Here is a 19,716-nt window from a genome sequence, read left to right as displayed (position 1 = left end):
ATTCTTCCAGAATGAGATTTTTACTCTGCAGCGGAGTGAGCACTGATATGAAACTTCCTGGCAGATTAAAACTGTGTGCCGGACTGAGACTCGAACTCGGGACCTTTGCCTTTCGCGGGCAACTGCTCTACCAACTGAGCTACCCAAGCACGACTCACGCCCCGTCCAACCAGCTTTACTTCTGCCAGTACCTCGTCTCCTACCTTCCAAACTTTGCAGAAGCTCTCCTGCGAACCTTGCAGAACTAGCACTCCTGAAAGAAAGGATATTGCAGAGACATGGGTTAGCCACAGCCTGGGGGATGTTTCCAGAATGAGATTTTCACTCTGCAGTGGAGTGTGCACTGATATGAAACTTCCTGTCAGATTAAAACTGTGTGCCGGACTGAGACTCGAACTCGGGACCTTTGCCTTCACGGGCAAGTGCTCTACCAACTGAGCTACCCAAGCACGACTCACGCCCCATCTTCACAGCTTTACTTCTGCCAGTACCTCGTCTCCTACCTTCCAGACTTTACAGAAGCTCTCCTGCGAACCTTGCAGGAGACGAGGTACTGGCAGAAGTAAAGCTGTGAGGATGGGGCGTGAGTCGTGCTTGGGTAGCTCAGTTGGTAGAGCACTTGCCCGTGAAAGGCAAAGGTCCTGAGTTCGAGTCTCGGTCCGGCAAACAGTTTTAATCTGCCAGGAAGTTTCAGCAATATTCTTGTTTTCCACTAAAACAAATATGAGTAAACTTAAACAGAAGCAAGGATAAGAGGTGGATAACTTATGGGATTAAAGTATCTTGTGCTATGAAGAGCAGCAAGCCTTAGGTAATTCAGAATGTTAGCTGTAGGCAACATCTGAAACTGCAGTACTGCCTGTATTGCTACATTGTGTTATTAAAACAGCAAAACTCATGTACTATGGTAAAAAGGAAGAATAACACAAAAATTTTGGAACAGTAATAAACAAGACACGTAGAAAAGTAGCAACCCAAATAAAATTCATCCCCTACAGTACAGCTCTGTAAGAAATTGTAACACTTTCAAATCATTAGCTACCAGGTTCACTGTGTACTTCCTCACAGTGGAATCAAACATTGCACTCACTAATAAACAATCCATGCAGTTGCAGCAACAGACATTTGTTTCAAATGTACAAGTCATAAAGTAACTGTAATATTCATTGCTTCATTAAAACTTAATAATTCAGCTAGCTACAGTAGTGTTTGTGCCTTGATAAAATTATCTATAAACTGTCTTTGTAATCAATCAGTACCTCAATCCATATTTCCTGGCCGACTTACATATGCTGTAGTAACACCCTGCTATAACACAAGAGATAATCAAAACACAACTAGCTACTGTTTATTTCACTTCTTCAAGTCTTTTCAAATACATTTAAGGAAGTCATCAGCTGGTACCGGTATCTACATTTTCATTTTACCCCTGCATTTACATTATTGCATAGTAGTTCAGGCATGGAAATGCTTTTAATGGCTTAGCAGACCAATCCTGGCATGACACATGTGGCCACATAGATTACACATCGGGTGGGGGGGGGGGGGGGGGGGGGGCTGGGGCATGCCTGGGGCTGACAAAGTTTGCATCTCTGACATTTCTCATTTTCCTACCTATGACATTCATGCACAAAATGTAAGACACCATTGATTATGGTATTACTCTGATCAGTGTTCAGATTCTTCTTAAATTGGTCCTTACAGCAATTCGGAGGAGCACTTAGGAGTCTTGTAGTTGTGTCATTTCACTATACAAAACTTGTCAAGGAAGTCTGTTGTTTCTCTTCTGCTGGATATGCTCAATCCAATTGAGTTTGTGACCAGTAATGGTGGCTTCTGTACTTCTCAAGAACAGTAGTGTTTGATACAAAGCCATCTCATTTGATATTTATAATGTATCTAACTTCTGTTGGTTGAGGCATTGTAGTTTCTTAAGATTAAGGCACCCAGGTTTTTTTACAATAATGGAGCAAGGTAGAAATAATAGCAACTCGATACACCATATGTTTGGTGCATAGTGTCACATTTTTATTCAGGAAGACCTGATGTAAGAGATATCCAAAAAACAATACGTGCTGCATGAATCCTGTTCTCCACATCCTTTTCCAATGTCCAATTAATTGATAATATACTTCCTAGATAGAGGAAGTGATCTAGAGGTGTGCTAGAAATGGAAACATTGAAATCCAGAAAGACAGTTCCAGGAGCTGGCTGCATGAGAGACTTTGTCTTTTGGATGTTGATGGTCAGGCCAAACCATTTACGTGCAGTTCTGAAACTGTTTACAGATGGTTACAAGTCTGCAGCGGTGTGGGCTGGAGAAGCACTGTTGTCTGCATACTGCAGTTCTTTTACCTGAGTGAGACTAGTGAACCTTTTAGAATGCAGTCTGAACTGATTAAATAACACACCATAAAATCTGTATTTAAGTTCTACTCATGCATTGTTTACAGATGATGTCTCGTGAAGCATGCCTTCCAGGTACAGGGCAAACACTGTTGGCATGAGGACACATCCTTGTTTGAGCCCATTAGTAACGAATTTGTCATATGTTTCGTTTTGGCGTAGCACTTGCCCAGACATATCATCATGGCAAACTAGAATACAAAGTATTTGGGGCACCCAAAAGGTTTTAAAACCTTCCATATAGATTCTCTGGCCCTTTTCTAGGCCATAGATCACAAATAGTTGACAGTTGTTGGTTCGAGAGACAACTTCACAGTTACAGGTAGTCTGCATAAAACAGTTATGTTGGCTGCTGATGCACTGTGTGTATGGATGGAGTTACCCCCTTCAGCATCACCTAAGGCCTGAAGATGATACATTGAAGTGCCAAAACTGGTAGCAATACAGTAAATGACATCATAAGGATTCTTACAATATTGAACAGCTGTAGTCCCCCAGATCTCCAGTCACAAGAACAAATAGTAAAGGCTTATGTTGTTCGCTGCACTTTTCCTGGAGTTGTTGTGCACAAAAGATCATATCAATAGTTCCCCCGATGGGGTGAAATCCCCATTGTAATTCTGGAAGTACAGTCTTGGAAAGAGTCTGGAGGCAATTCAACAGAATTCTAACAAAAATTGCACAAGCCATGGAGATCAAGGATATGCCACGGTGTACCACATATGCTTCAGTCACCTTTTTCAAAGGTGGTGACAATTTTGTCATTCTTCATGCTAGCTGGTACCTTATGGACTTCACACATTAGAAGAAACAGGGAGAATAATGTGGTTTTTATGTGGAAGCCACCACTTTGAATGATCTGTAGTGGTATTTTGTCAGGTCCGGTTACCTTTCTGCATCTCATACTATCTAGAGCCTTGTTGAATTCGTGAAACGTCAGTTGGACTGCATCAAAGGTTGTGTTGAATGTTGTGAGACATGTTTGAGTAAGTCATCATCAGCAGTAGACCTATGGTTTAAGAATGAGGTGAAATACTTTTTTGAGCAAGACTTCTTGTCGTTACTGAGTATGGTCATATCGTTGGCGGCTTTCAGGGTTCCTGGAGAGGAGTGAAAAGGCCCATATATTTCTTTTCTTCCAGTGTAAAAGCTCTGAAAATCCCTGGCATCTGACAGACTTTGGATTTCCTTAGTTTTTTGTTGCCGCCAGATGTTCTTGATTTTTTGTATTTCAGTTTGATGTTTCTGCTTGAGCCCTTGAAAGCATGTTTTCTTTTCCATAAAGGATGAATTTTGGCACTTATAACATTCTTAATCACCTCATTATTGTCATCAAACAGACATTTTTTGTTTTTGTGTCAAAACCAATGACCTCTTCTGCAGCCTTTTTGATGATGTTTTGTAAAGTGGTATATTCCTATTTGACATCTGTTGCAATACATGGCATATTACTAAGTTGATCCAAAAGTGTCTTGCATGAGAAAGCAAACAGTTTGATTCTGCAGTCTGTTAATGTTTAATTTTCTCCTGGAGGGATTTGAGAAGTAGGATCATGTTTTATGATGGACAAAGACCCTCAGATGGCTAGCCAACAGTTGTGATTGATCCAGCAGACATTGGTGTTTCAAGTTGCTTTTGTTATCAAGGTTATCAGGGTGTCTTTCTTGTCACACTGCTGAGTGATGACATAGTCAATGAAATGTCGTTGTTTGGAGCATGGGTGCATCCATGTAGCCTTATAACAATTACGTAAGTGGAATTGTGTGTTCATGCTCAGACAGAGACCAAGAAGTAGCAGCCTATTTCCAACACCTTGATACCCATGATGTCTTCCCAAAAATGATTATCTGTTCCTTTTTTAGGATTTAAGTCTTCAGTTGTTGTTACCATTAGCAAGTATCTTGAAGAGAACGTTTCTCAGTTGATGGTAGAACTAGTTTTCTGTATCCTCTGCACTGGATAAAGAGGGAGCATTGTCAGAAAGGAGGGAGGCAAAGCTATCTCCAGTGAGGGGGAATTCGAAGAATTATAATTCTTTGATTGACAGCAGTAGGTGTTAATCAATGTTGTTTCACTGTTTTTGTTTTTACTGCAAATCCTTCATCAAGGGTGTGTGGTTCTTCTGTATCCTTTTTCTTTATAGAAGATAGTGTATTCTGAACTAGCCTCATTGATGTGTCCTTCAGCTGATACAGTGGTTTCACTTAAGGCAGCAACGTCTGTATCTAATCTAGCTAGCTCGTGGATGAGGAGAGCTGTTCTTCTTTCTGGTCTGTTACCGCTTAAGTGCAGAAGAGTCCTTACAGTCCATGTTCCAATAGTCATAGTCGTATTGTTCTTTCTTGGTTTCTCTCCACAAATTATGAGTAACCTTCTGAGTGTGGATTCCCAGCCTGTTACAAGTGTGACTATTCATGTATAGCCCTTTCCTAGGGCCTTCCCCATTCAGAATGGGCAACAGTGATCCTAAATAGGCCTGCCTGTTTGTAGATACAGACCATCACACAGCTGCTGCCAGAGTGCAGGTCCATACTAACAGCTTCCAGCTTCACTAAAGCCTACTACCAGCATCCTTATCTCACTGCCACTGGGCTTTAAGGAAAATGGCAGGAGAAATTACCATATGTGTGACTTGTTTAAGGCGGATCTCAGCTTGTGAGGAAGTAACCAACTCATTATGATTCTGGAACCGTTCGTCAGAGAACATGGGGATGAAATGTTATTTCAGATTTCAGATCAGGAACAAGCTGTTTGCAAGCTCAAGGACAATAGAGAACACCTTTACAGTCAGTTTATCTGACATAACCTCTTCTGCTTTCATGACCATTTCAGATGTGAGATATTCCTCTTTCATCCACTTTGCCATTGTGTCCTAGTGTTTTGGGGAAAAGGACTACAGAAAGGGATGTGGAAAGAAGTGGGACATTGTGGAACACACTTTGTCTGTTTCATGTGGTGGCATCTATCTGGCTGGGAAGACCCTGCCAGTAGCTTTGCATGGCTCTCAGCTTAACACAAATGTGCAAACCCCTCCACCCAAACAGTTAGTGCTACAATAAGGTGGTGTCCCTTAGATAGAGTTTAAGAAACTGTCTTATGACTTAATACTGACTCATTCAGCTGAACAGAATTTGTTAACTGACTCTCAGTTTGGATGTTCTAAAGGATTCTCAGCAGAGAAAGCAATGCAAGACCCCACAAATAAAATGCTCACCAGCACAGCTGAACCAGGAAATGTACCCTGTTGGTGTATCTTGCCAAAGAATTTGATTGTGTAGATCACAAAATTCTACTACACAGAGAATCAAATGTGTGCAGTCCCAAAAGTATTTATACTGGAACCGTTCTTGTTCTTCACCTATGTAAATAATCTTCCAATGACTTTTTAGGGAGACCAAAAATCCATGATGTTTGTTGTTGGCAGAAGTGTCTGAACTCAATTTTGCCAGACACAGCTAAGATGGTAGCTGAAGGGCTACAAATGGTTCAAAGCTAACAGTTTGTGCCCTGATCACATAAATACTCTTATTATGTGATTTAAAACAAGCAATAATGACCTTTTAACACCAAAAGTAGACATCAGTTATCATACACCAAATGAAACACACTGTTTGAAATTCCCAGGAATCTAGTTGGATAACATGTTAAAATGGAGTCAACATGTAGGTAAACTAATTAAGTGGCTCAATTGAGTGTAACTTGCTCTTAAAAATATTTTCAAATGTTTTGACCTAAAGACAAGAGTGTTGACTTACTTTACATGTTTTCACTTTATGTAACCTTATGGAATTATCTTTGGGACAGTACACCTGAAGTAAACAAAGAATTTATTCAGCAGAAGTAAACAGTAAAAATATTGTGTAAAGTAGATAATTATACCTCTTGCAGAAGCCTTTTTAATAATTTTGGAATTCTTACACTCACTTCCCAACAAATCCCCTTTCTTAATGGTTTTTGTTGCTAACAACAGAATGGTGTTATGTAATCTAATTGGAAGACGTTCAACAAGCTCCATTCTAACATGAAGCAAGAAATTTGAAATCCCTTACCACTCAAAGTAAAATTAAAAACATATTTCTACAAATTATCAGAATATCTAGATTCAGGGACTGGAAAGTTCTGTTAGCCACAAGGGATACAGCATTGTTCATTGCAGGGCTGCAGGACAGGTAGCGATATTTACATTAGAATATTGGATAAACTTATTCTTTGGAAAGTAGGCCTACCATCGTATTCAAATAACTTTTACTCTTCCAGTAGCAGCTTTTTTTTTATTTTTTTGCAAAGTAGCAGCTTTCTTTTTAATTTGCTTGATTAAAATTAACTGGCATAAGCATGAATAGCATTGTGTAGTGTAGTAATAGTTTATTGTTAATACAGTATGCAAATTAAGTTTCTGTTATTTCCCTGTCTTTTATTAATGTGTTCCTTGACCCATTCCACATCCCTGAAGGTTCTTCTTCTTCTTGATAGCATCAGTGGAACACAATGAGTGAGTGAGTGAATGAATTAATTAATTAACTGCCTGTTGGTCATTTTCTCCGTAAGTGATGGCATGTAGTTCCATAAATAGTACAGTCATAGTATTATTGTTGTATAATTCATAGAGAAAGTTTCAGATCATATTGGTAGCATGTGAAGGCATTCTTGTATGATGTAACCCAGTAAATTATTGTAATATTTGACAGTATAAACACCTATAAACTGTAATAGATACTACTATTTTTCCATGAGAGTAACTTTAATAATACTCGTAGTTGGTTATTACTAATAGTGATTTTTGTTTGCTCCGTTTTATGGAAGGTCTTGCTTCTTTCCTTGGTTCTTCTGTTAACATAATAAAGAAACTCATGAGTAGTTGAATTAAAGGCACCTATTTAGTTGCCTGTAGCACCCTCTTTCAATCTAAGGGCAATGGCATTGTATCTCAGTGTGGACTCTTTGAGAAACCAAAGGCATTGGGGAGCTGTATGAATCCATATGTTCTTAACTACCATTCACAACTGAAAGAGATAAGTTGAAGCTTCATCCAAGGTAAGCATGTATTGCTCATTAGTGTCCTAGGATGCACTCAGAATGACTGAGATTAAGTGATATGGGTGGCTTCATAAGCATTCTCTTATCTCTGCAAGGTTGCTCAAGCCATTCTGACAATCTTGGAGTGATAGGTGGCATATGAGCTTGCTGAGGTACAGGGCACTTGTATGCAAAAAACAGATGGACATAATCCGACAGCAGACTCTGTGTATCATTCACTGCTAGTATGAGAGACCATATTTCATTCCACATATGCATCCCCCGGCATGATACTTTCTTCACCATCTGCCTGAATGGTGCCTTGTTGGCTAGCATGTAGCAATATTTTTTATGACTCATCAGCCCAAATGATCAAAGAAAGGCATCATCATTTCTACTAGGCTGTTTGATTAAAATCATTATTTTATTTAGGAACTCTGGTCAGTTTTGTGCTTTAGCTCAGGTCTTTTCCTTTATATTCTCAACTTTCATGCTGATGGCTAGTACAAGTGTGGTTCAAATCCTCATCCAGCTGGACAGATTAATGTTTTCTGTGGTTTCCCTTAATGTTGTAGGACAAATGCTGAACTGGTTCCTCTAAAAGGACACAACTCAGTTCATGCTTCATCCATCACTCTGCCACTGGTGCTGAAATAAAGATATTTATATTCCATCTCAATTGGGCTGTTTTTAGTGGGACATTAAATCTTAATTTTTGTTTTTTCTTCTATGCTTACTAACTCTTTACAAAAAATTATTTTGTGTTCTTCTTCATTTCAGCCCTCGTCAGTTATAGAATGCACGTGTACCTGGCTGCTTTCATCACTGCCACCAAAAAACGTTTCCACTATTTCACAAAAGCTTGAATTGGCTCTTCGACAACAGCTGTGGACCCACCGTGAACTGCAGTTAGTAGTGGAAGAAACTGTTCGAGCTCGTTTCTTACCAACTTTAGAAAGAGGTTTCAAGATATTTTTGCCGGTAAATACCTTAAAAAATTGTAGATGTTGTAAATGAACAAAAAGTAATACATTATTTTCTTTTATAAGCAAATTTTAATGTCCAAGATAACAGCGAACTGCATATTTTACAGGATAATCCTCTGTGCGCCTTTAGTACCTTCATGAGGCTCTGTGTGACAAATCAAGATTTTGGTGGCAGTTCAGTGACTCTGAAGCTTTTCAAAAATATGTGTGTAAACTTGAGGAAAAAGGTAAACTTTGTGTTTGTATGATGTAATTGCCTCATATCGTGCATTTAATGTCAACAATTTTATTTCTAACAGTGCTACAACTGATGCACCTTCATTTCTGCATTGCTGTTTTGTTTTGTTATAAAGTCACATTGAATGCCTTTACCTGTTGCCCAGAACATTTTGGGAGAAAATGTCAAACAATGTAAAGTCCATGTTGAATAACAACAGTATGAAAGGGATAGATTGCTGCTACTCATCACATGGATGAGGCATTGAGTCACAGACAGACATGATGAAAATACTGCTAAATTTTTGACTTTCAGGCAAAAAAAATCCTTCTTCAAACTGAAGACACACATACGACTCTCACATATATGGCTATTGTCTGTGGTCACTCTGGCCTGACAGTGGGCTTTGCCAGCACCTGACACACACACACACACACACACACACACACACACACACACACACACACACACACACACACACAAAAGCATGACTCTCACATACATGGCTACTGTCTGTGGCCACTCTGGCCTGACAGTGGGCTTTGCCAGCATCTGACATGAACAGCAATCTGAGATGGGTGATGGTAGTATGGAGAAGGCATGGGTTGAAGATGAGGAGCAGTAGCAGGAATTGGGTGAAGGAAAATGATGTGCAGCTGTGGGAGTGAGCAGGGGACTTGGTGGGTACATGATAAGGCTGTTAGGTGGACAGTAGGGAGGCTGTGCCGGAGGAGAGGGAGGGAAGAGGAGAGACCTAGAGAAGGGGAAAAGAGTAGTAGGTGCATTGGTGGAGTAGAAGGCATGGATAGTGGTTCAGTGGAAGCAGGGAAGGGGGTTGATGACAGTTAGTAGTGAAAATTTACATGTTGAAAAAGTATTGTTTGAATACCTTTATAAGGAGTACTGCTATCTTTGATGTCATAATGTATCAATAACTTGCTCCTTACGTAGCTACTTGCTTATTGCTGGCGTCTGCAACTTTTGGAGCTGAGTGTGCCTTTCCTATGAGGGAGCATTGTCCTGATGTATAGTGACAACAGCACCTCAGCGCTAGTGATCAAGCACTTTCTTGGAATGCTGAGAAGACTCAATGTTGAACTTCCATACAGGATGTCACACACTTCCACTTCATGGATAAGTAATGTGCAGAATTTGGTAGGAAGTGGAATTAATAATAGAGAGTGTTACATCAGTTTGTGGAATAAAAGTCTTTCGGTAATTCAGTTATTTCAAGAAAAGACATAGGGTATTAATAGATTTATGGCTGATATAGTGTGTCATTTGAGAATCAGTAATTAAATTGGAGAAACATTGATAGTAGAATGTAAATAAAAAGGCTTCTGTGATCCATCATTACGAGTTTTATAAACATGGAAATGTAGTGTAGCAATGATTGCTTCAGTGTGAATGTGAAACAAAAATAACTGTTAAATGAAACTGGATGAGTGTAGGCATTGTTAAGGAAGTGTGTTATGTCCAAAAGGAACAATAAACCAAAGTAATTTGACATCTACTGTTATTATTTCAAAGTGACATGTTTCATTCTTTGATTAATATTTGAAAGTATGAGAGAGACACATTTGTATTAGGCACATATCAGTTTATTTTTGTAACAAAGTGTGATCTCTGCGTAAAGCTTGAGTCCAAACACCAGAATACTTTTTCAAATTTTTTACGAATCTCCATGTGGTTAAATCCTGCTTCAATACCTTACAATCATAAAAAATGAACTTCATAGCCAATATCTTTGCAAGCTCTTGATATAATCAAGGCAATAAAGTTCATTTTCTGATTGTCATGTAATTGCATTCATGTCAAAGTTTGGTATAGAAAGCTGTTTGATCCTTCTCTGCATACATACAAAACCACATTGTCCTGTTCTTACATATTATACCATATGCACAATAATGACGTTTCATTTATGAAAAAGCAACATGGATCTACATTTGTTGTCATTGTTTGGTTGCAATAACTTTTATGTATCCTTACAGGCATCCCTCAAAGATATTGATACACCAGATGATGCATTCCTAACAAATGGTTATTGGCTGTCATATATATCTATTCGCCTGATTGCTATTGTCGCTGTTAACTGCTTTACATCAACATTCTGTCAGCAGCAATTTCTACGAACGTTACGTGATTCTGGATTTTCAGATAATTTACCAGGTTTGTTGTTTTGTAGATATGTAAATTTGTGTTGACGTTATTCATCTCATTTGTTCAAACAACATAATTTTTCCTTTTGTGCAGATGCGCCTGATTTTCATTATTTGCTGGAGGTAGTACAGTGCTTAGCAGATAGTAATGTCAGGCCAGATTTGGAAGTCCTTTGTTCAGTAAATGTTGATGACCACAAGCAAGAAATTCAGCGCTGCATAAGTGAACTTCTGCAAGAAAACTCACACCAAAAAGCACTAAATTTGGCAGCAATTACAGGGATACCAAAAGATGACATTCTCATTGCTCAGGTAATTTTACGAACTTTGCTGCTCTACAATTACTGTTTTTCACTGTGTGCAGAATACAGTATAAAAAGTACTAAATTTTATGTTTTCACTGATCTTACCCATATTACTAAATGAAGTTTATTTGTTTATACTGACATTGATCTCATTGTATGCAGGTGGTCATCAAATGGAAAAAAAATGAACCATTTTCATCTTCTGCTCACTACATTATGCTGTAGTAGCATTGGCTTTAGTGTAATCATCATTAGTTTGTTCTTCTGCTATCTTTTTTCTGAAATCTTTTTTTCAGACCGTTTTATTTCTGATATATGCCTTTTTGAATTTGTCATTGACATGTTGCTACGATGGGTAGTCATACGACTTTATATGTGCCTCTTCATAGTTTTATATATACCTTTGCTATAATCGAGTAGAAATAATTTTTGTTTGTCTCTTTTATGGTACAAGATTGATCCAAATGAAAACCTTAAAAGTTCCATAAAATTTCAAAAATTGTGTGGTGGAGTTGGTAGGTGGCAGTAGTGTTTCTTGGAGGTACAGAAAATGACCGACAGGTGGCAGAGTGATGGTGCCATGTGGGAGAAGGCAGCAGCATCCACAGCAAGATAGCTGCCCTGCTGTCAACATGCACTGTGACTGAGCAGTGATCGGTGATGCATGTTTTGTGTGGTGAAGGTGTCAGACAAATCGAGATTCATCACAGAATGACAGTGGAGTTCGGAGATTCGTGTTTGTCTTTGCAGAAAGCTAGGTGGTCTAGGAAGTTCAAAAGTGGTGTAACTGCCATGGAGACTGCCCCAAGAACAGGGCAGGCTCACTGCGTAGTGATGGATGAGAACATTGCATTAGTGGAGGATCTTGTAAAGGAAAACAGTCACATTACTCTGAACAAAATTGCCACAAGTTTGAAGATTAGTATTGGTTCATTGCAGAATATTGTTCACAATGTACTGCACTTCAGTAAGATGTCTGCAAGATGGTTGCCATATCAGTTGATTGCTGAATTGTGAAAGACTGTCATGTTGGTGCCTGTGAAGAACTTTTGCATTGTTTCCATATCAAAGGTGATGCATTTCTGGGAAAAATTGTTACAGGCGATGAAACTTTGGTCCACTGTCGCGAACCAGAAAAGAAATGGTCGAGCAAACAATGGTGGCACAGCTGATCGCCAAAACATAAAAAAATTTACACGCAACTGTGTGCAGGAAAAGTCGTGCTCATTCTCTTCTGGAATGGAAAGGGAGTAATTTTGGAGCATTACATGGATAGGAGAGTGACGGTAGCAAGTACTTCATGTTCTGACATGCTGAAAAATCAACTTCACCCTGCAGTCAGTAGTAAACAATGAGGACTTCTGACAGGAGTATTGCTACAGCATGACCATGTGGCTCATAAGCAGTTGAGACTATTAAGTAAATTAGATCTAAACGTCTGGTATTTCTCCTTATTCACCAGACCTCACTCCTAGTGACTTTCATCTGTTTGGTGTACTCAAAGAAGCAATGGGGGGGGGGGGGGGGGGGGGGGGAGGCTTTCAGAAGTGACAAAGAGGTGAAAACCATGGTGCATGACAGACTACACAAATGACCAAAAGAATTCTTTCATCAGGGTATCTGTGCACTTCTTAGGCAGTGGAATATGTGCAATCAGCACCAAGCAGACTACTACAAAAAATGGCAATAAGTTTTTTGATCATTGTTACAATTAAAAATATTACAGCACTTTTAACATTTTCATTTGAATCACCTTTGTATAACTTGTAAGAAATAAATTTGATGCTCGTATCTTCTACTTTCACTTATACATAGCATAAGTGTTTGTGGTCTACAGATCAGTGTATCCTCATAAAATATTATTGCAAGATATTCTTGTTATGTTGAAACGATTCTTTTCATTACACGTACTTCAGGAGATTATTAACAAATTTCATTGTTTCAGTCTCATTCAAATTTGGCTTGGGTATTCTCTTATTTTCTACTCTCAACAATCCACCAGTTTTCATCCCAGTTGGCTTGGGCTATTCAGTACCTGTGCTTTATGTAACCATGTAATCCTGTTCCTTTACTATCTTTGCTCTGGGAAAGAATATCTGTATTTGGATAGTCTACATTCTTGCACACAAAAGTGCTGATAATTTGGTTTAGTTTGAGTTAATGCTTGTTCCTTATACTCATTGAACAACAGTTTATTATGATGCTGAACACATTCTTGTGTCAGAAGGACATTGTATATATTTATCTTTCAAGTGCTTCTGTGGCTACATTGTGGCCCTCTACATAGCTTTCTATAAGCCTATTTTATTGCACTGTTGTGACAACTGAGCTTAATTCTAGCACTGTCTTTGCAGAAAGAAAGAAAATGTGCTACAGTATTACCTGTTAAGACTCTTACATGAATTCTAAATCATATTTGATTTCTTTCTTTAATTTTCATTGTTTCTTATGTTCTAAGGCAGTGGGTAAATGCTCAAGCAATTTTATGGCTTCATGACTTTTCTCACAACACTGTAATCATAAGGAGACATCCATGATTTCTACTAAATTTGTTTTAAAAAAAATTTCCTGAAACAGTCATATCTGTAGACATAGATGATCGGTTTTATATCATTCATTTCTTCAGATCAATATGCAGTGATGCTAAACAATGCTCAAAAAGGATGAATTGGTGTGAAGATGACTGTTTAATATGGTCAAAACCAGGCATATAAGGATATAAATGAGAAGTACATGGTATCAGTCCTGATTACAAAATAACAGTGCTCTAGTGTCCAAAGTATAAAAAATGCACCATATTAGTGTTAATAACTTGTTGATTGCTGATAAATTTAAGGTAAAAAATCAGTAAGGAGTCAAACACAGTTATTGGAACATAGGAATAGTGATGATGGAGAACACGTGTAGTAAAGAGGGGGAAAAACTTTTGGGGAGAAACCAAGGATGAAGAGCCTAATGTAAATTAAGACCTGGTGGATGATGGCTGAGATATGTGTTGGTGTGTCAGTTCCAATTTCCAGGGTTTCAAGATACTGGTGTCAAGATTAAACACCCAAATCACCTGAGTATTGAAACAGATGCTTGTGGGCCAGCTCTTATGTTCAGATCATGCTCATCGACAGTATATTGGGTATTACCAGTGTACTAGCTGACAGCCATGTAAACTGACTGATAACTTGTTGATGAGCATGCCAGTATAAAATACGTAGGTAATCTTTCAATTCACTTGATATTGTACTGTATATACAGTCTGTTAACGTGGTCAACATTATAAACAGATGGTAAAAGATATTGCTTAGTTCTTTCATAGCTCAATAGAGGAAACCTTTGTCCTCATGCTGTGTCCATAATCAGTAGTTTACTTTGAATCCTTGACTGAGGTACTTGGGAAGAGACATGAGTGCAACTTGCACTTCCTATTTTGAGGCTGCTCTGTAGCCACCCGAAAGTTACAAAAATGAGTAATGCTGCAGTGTCTAAATATATGGGTAAATCAAAGTAACTTGTACAGAAGTGGGTAACTTGCTATAAATTGCTTAAAGACATGGATAACTTTGAATAACATGGCTCAATCAGTAAAGTGACTCCAAAAGTGGAAAAAATGGTTATTAACCTCTTTGTGGGAAGCCCATGCATTGTGCAAAAGTAAAATTCACTGTGAAATAGCTGCCAATGCAAATTCAATGCTTTTGGAGGTCTCTTCCACGTAAATATGCAGAAAACGTGGTTTCAAGCAAGCCTCACATGGTGCTGCAGGTGACTGGATGTATTATTAATTGTAATTGCATTTTTATTTTGTTCATATACAGTGTATGTATTTGTTTTACTTTGTTATCAAATACATTTTTCTATTGATTAACTTGACCAGGATTTTACTTAACAGACTATATGCTCCCAGAATTTGCTCTCTTCTTCGTAATGTTTATAATCAATAGAACTCCTTTTTTATGGTGGTTTGCAGGTGTGTGTGTGTGTGTGTGTGTGTGTGTGTGTGTGTGTGTTCATAAATACCGGAATAGCTCTTACCTTGACAGTGCTTTTATTTCCTGGTAAATATGAAAATGATGTTAAAGAACACAGGGAAGTACTGCACATTTGAGGGCCTAAAATTCTTTGGATTGAGTAAGTTCCTACTTCTCAGCTACAGTATCAGTTTAAACTAATTTGGCTTCATCCTTCAATTTTCCAAAGTGCAATTAATTGCATATTATAAATATTGCAAGAAAGTAGGAAATACTGTCAATACACATACATAAAAGTAAAAATTGATCAGTTCTAACCTCCTACTCTCTCCGACTCCTCCCTCTTCACTTCATTGTTCTCACTGTAGGGGGGCTCCTCTTATGCTGTCTGACATGGCTCTGCTCGCCCACATACTCACTCCCTGTCTGTTGTTTGCACTCTGGGCATTCAAATAACCGAGCCTGATCAGTCTTCACATCATACTGCACATGGAAAATCATTTTTTTTATTTCAGGAGAATCATAGAAAAAATATAAAACCCATTTTCAAACAGAGGATTTATTCTGCTTGTCATTAACAGGAAATAATGTTCATTCTTAATTAAATACTACTCTTGAATTCTAGAAGAAAGGTATCTTTGAAAAGAAAACATGTGAAGAACTTTATATATTTATAGCCATAACTTTTACATTTTTCACTTGTTTGCAAGAGAATAAAAGCTGAAGTTATTTTTAAGGAGTAGTATTTCACTGATGTGTTCAGGATTTAATTGGTTGTGGTGATTTGTTAATAACACGCCAGTGCTATTAAAGCACTGTTTACTAGTTGCACTTGTTGCTTGGAATACATAAAATATGTCTTACGACTGCAGCTGAGTCTGGCCTGCTCCACCACTGTAAGATGTCGTCATTATCACTGGGGTGCATTGAAGTGTAAATCCAGGGAAAAGATCCTTCTTTCTACATGGCAATGCTACTACACTTAAAGGCTCTCTGTTAATAAGGAAAAGAGAGAGTGGTAATACAGAACTGATATGGAAATCATGAAGTCATATCCAAAAAACATGTGCCTTACTTTCATGGATTATTATATGAATTATAATACTTCCATCTGGCTATAAGGGACTATGCACTAACTATTCAAAAATGATTGGAGTAATGGTTGCATGTTGTACCTGCTTAACTTGCACATATTTGTTGCATACTGCTAAGAGTTTCCTTCTTTCCATTTGCATCAAGCATATTCAGATCACAAAAAGATGGCCAAAACAACACAGAAGTTTTATGCTTCTAAGTAATTGTAACCTCCTCACATAGGAAAGTCAGAGTTTGGTTTTTAATACATTGTAACTCCTGTTAAAAATACGTATCTATCATTACACATCATTAACACTATTTCATTACAGATCTATCCTTTCCTGATGTCAGAGTGAAACAATATTTCTAATTGCACTTTGCACTCATTGTCATTGACAGTCCAAATTTGTAGAAGTTTGTGAAACCAAAGAACTGACTGACTTGATTGTAAGTTCCTTTTCATCTTCTAATTCACCTTTCTGAAAGTTCAATTATCATAGCACTATAATAAGTAACAGCAATTGTTTTCTATACTAAAGCAGCAACTTCATTATATTGAGTGTGTAAAGACTCTAGTATAATAAAAGCTGTTCCAGCATGTACACACTTTTTGCTTCAAATATGAGGAGATGCCACTTCATGTACCATACAGTTCTGCAGTATTTAGTTTCTCTGCGATGTGCGGGGCATGATTTAACAAGGTGCTGTCCTCAACAAAAATTTGGCTGAATACTGTGCTTACACAATGAGTAGCACAAAGAACCCTTTTTTTGATTTTCCAAGCCTATTTTTGTATTGGTACCTTTGCCAGTGACAAAAACAAAATTATGCAACATGTCAGGTGAAATGTCCCAATCATCCAGCTTTTCTTCTGTTTCTTTCATAATATTTACTTATGTCTTCTTTATGTGACAAATTTGGTTGAAAATAAATCATTATTCACAACAGACAAATCTGTGTTTATGTAATGTGCCATAAGGGGTTATGCAAACCAATCCACTTATTAACTGTTGCATCACATGCTTTATTAATAACTTCAATAGTAAAAGGCATTATGTTGTTTCAAATTGCATCAGCGTGTTCTTTGATATTTCTACTTACAGTAAAGAAATGTGTCATGCCATCTCAGATGCTGACTTCTCCATATTGTGCACCTAGAACTAGTCATTCTTGGCCTACTTTTGTGAAACCTTCACGAGAAACAATATTAAAAGATCTCATGTTTTCAGCACACATTGCAAGTTACTTTGCTGTTATACTGGTTTCTGTTACTGCCACTATCCCTGAAGAAGCTGTGTCAGTGTAAAATTTGTTACAACTATGTTTCTTTAAGCAAGTCCTTCCCAAGCCAAAACACGATAGTGTAGAGCAGTTTATACAGTACGTGTATCCAGTAGACTTTATAATTTTGTCTACAGCCAATAGATATTTATTCCATACATCATTTCTTATACCCTCCCTTTTGTTCAGTGTATACATGTTGGTTTCAATCTTACTTCTTAGTGTGCTGGCTTCCTCATACTGTAGGGCTACACGCAAACACTGAATCAAACATTACTTAGAATGTGATCATGGCTTCTGTGCTTGGGCATGATTAGTGGTGGAGGCAGCCTATCCAGTTATGCTGTGCTCAGTGCACCTCTCATTTTGTGCTTGCTTACTTGGTCATGCATGACTGTAGTACCCAGAGGTGTCTAATCATCCAAAAGTGCCTTAAAATGAATGGTAGTAAATATGTTGTGATTGGAGGACATGAGTCAGTTCTGTGGCAGCTGGAATGCTGTGGGCTTCCACCACACAATGGGCAGTGGTGGGCTGGGAGTCCAGGAATATCACAGCTGACATCAGGGATGGTGGAGCATGTGGTGTGGGGCACTAAGAATTTGAAGAGGCAGGACCAGCATGGAGCCCTGTTGCATCATGGAGGACAACTTAGAATTTAATGGTGCGTGGTAGCACTGAGGACTGGTAGAGAGTCCTGCTGTGTCATTGACGACACTTCAGTAAGTGTAGGGCATGCATGTGTGCAAAAATACAAATAGTAGTGTGAAGAACAATTGGCATTAAGTTGGAATTTTAGCTGAACATAAGTTTAGGTATGTGTACTTACATCAGGGTTAAGGCATAGAAGAACTTGACAGGTGTGGGCAACAGAGTGGTTTAAGAGAAAAGCATATTGTCATGTGTCATCATGAACTGTACAGCTCATCTTGTTTCTACATTGCCATGGTGGAACAAGAAAACTTGCTTAGCACACTGGAACATGTATGGCAAAATGACCCTTAAAAGAAACCTTCATTGCTAAAATTGATGTGTACTTCATGGTAGCACATACTCAATAACTGATTTCCCTGGTTATAGTCAGTTAGCAATTATTTTCATTCCACACAAAAATGCAAAAATACAAACAAACTCATTCTGCATTGACTTAGTGTGCTGACTGGGCTTAACCACAAATTAATGATTCATGAACAATAAGGATTATTTAGTCTCAGTTCAAAAAAGTGTTTGAAAGATTATAAGTTCCCCAGAAGGAATCACAATGACAGGAGTCACTGAACTAGTGTACAGTAGGGCTAATACATCGTACGTTCATTTAGCACACCTGTTCAGGAAGTGTCAGAGTCTTTTCAGTAGTATAGTTGATTAAAGTTGATGGTCTCAGTTCCAAACAAAAATACTGAACTTGGAGCACCGAATCTGTGGGAGGCCAAGTCAGAGGGAGAAAAGTTCGCAGGGTGAAATCTGGCTGCTTATAGTGGCTGCAGTGCTGCATCTTTCAGAACGAACTGCTGCCAGAACCATGTTTTGTAAATCCTGGCATTTGCTCTGTTATGGAATTGCATGAAGTGACTCTGCAAATTAAACTTCCAGAGAATGGCTGACCCTTCTCATAAATACATGCTTGACAGAGTGATATCTGGTCAATTCTTGGAAAACACATGAATCATTGTAACAGAGTGGTGCTTCTGATTGTGGCACTATTGTCTGGGATGCGCACACCACTGGTCTCGAGGTTGATGCCTCTCATGACAAAGCAAGTGCAACATGTTTCTGTGGTGCTGGCTGTAGTTCCACATCAAAACAGACAGTTGTGTTTTGGACACAGTCCAGCTCGTGGTTGATGCACCATGCCTGTCTGTGTCTGTCAATGAGGTCACTCCTAAGGAGCCAGAACAGTGGCAATGTGCAGACCATGCCTGTAATGCAGATAGCTGTGGTCGCAGGCGAAGGCCTTGAATTGTCAGACTGCGTGCTAGGGACAGACTTGTTAACAAAATTAATTGGAGATTAATGAGAGACTTAATTACTGCAAGAAAATAACTAATTGAAGAGCTACTAAATAGCTTATTGTACTTAGCAGTGCAAATCTACTGTTCTCTAAGAGTAATCATTAACAGTCATTTGCATTCTACACAATGTAACTTCTCTATGAAAAATGTTGCATTGGTTTAAATATTTTGAATTTTCACATTTATAACAATATTTTGATTAAGGTCATATCTGTGCAACAATTTCCAACATAAAATTACTGAATTTTTATTATTCTCATTAACTGTGAGAAAGGGACATCTTAATTGAAAGACT

The 19,716-nt window shown here is 38.3% G+C and overlaps 1 protein-coding gene and 1 non-coding gene across 2 annotated transcripts in view; both read left to right on the top strand.

The window, feature by feature from the left end:
- Positions 1-19,716, top strand: part of LOC126088260 (spatacsin) — a 388,646-nt gene that overhangs the window by 211,269 nt on the left and 157,661 nt on the right. Inside the window, exons 19-22 of the mRNA XM_049906389.1 lie at positions 8,203-8,403; positions 8,516-8,635; positions 10,617-10,794; positions 10,879-11,096. Of these exons, the coding sequence (XP_049762346.1) occupies positions 8,203-8,403; positions 8,516-8,635; positions 10,617-10,794; positions 10,879-11,096 (717 nt within the window). The remainder of the gene's footprint in view (positions 1-8,202; positions 8,404-8,515; positions 8,636-10,616; positions 10,795-10,878; positions 11,097-19,716) is intronic.
- On the top strand, positions 592-666 carry Trnas-uga (transfer RNA serine (anticodon UGA)). Its single transcript has one exon. It is a non-coding gene; the product is annotated as a tRNA-Ser (tRNA).

The sequence above is a fragment of the Schistocerca cancellata genome, chromosome 6 (genome assembly GCF_023864275.1).
Source record: "Schistocerca cancellata isolate TAMUIC-IGC-003103 chromosome 6, iqSchCanc2.1, whole genome shotgun sequence".
Taxonomy (NCBI): Eukaryota; Metazoa; Arthropoda; class Insecta; order Orthoptera; family Acrididae; genus Schistocerca; species Schistocerca cancellata.
The sequence above is the reverse complement of the archived record's forward strand: the minus strand, read 5'-3'. Positions and strand labels throughout refer to the sequence as shown.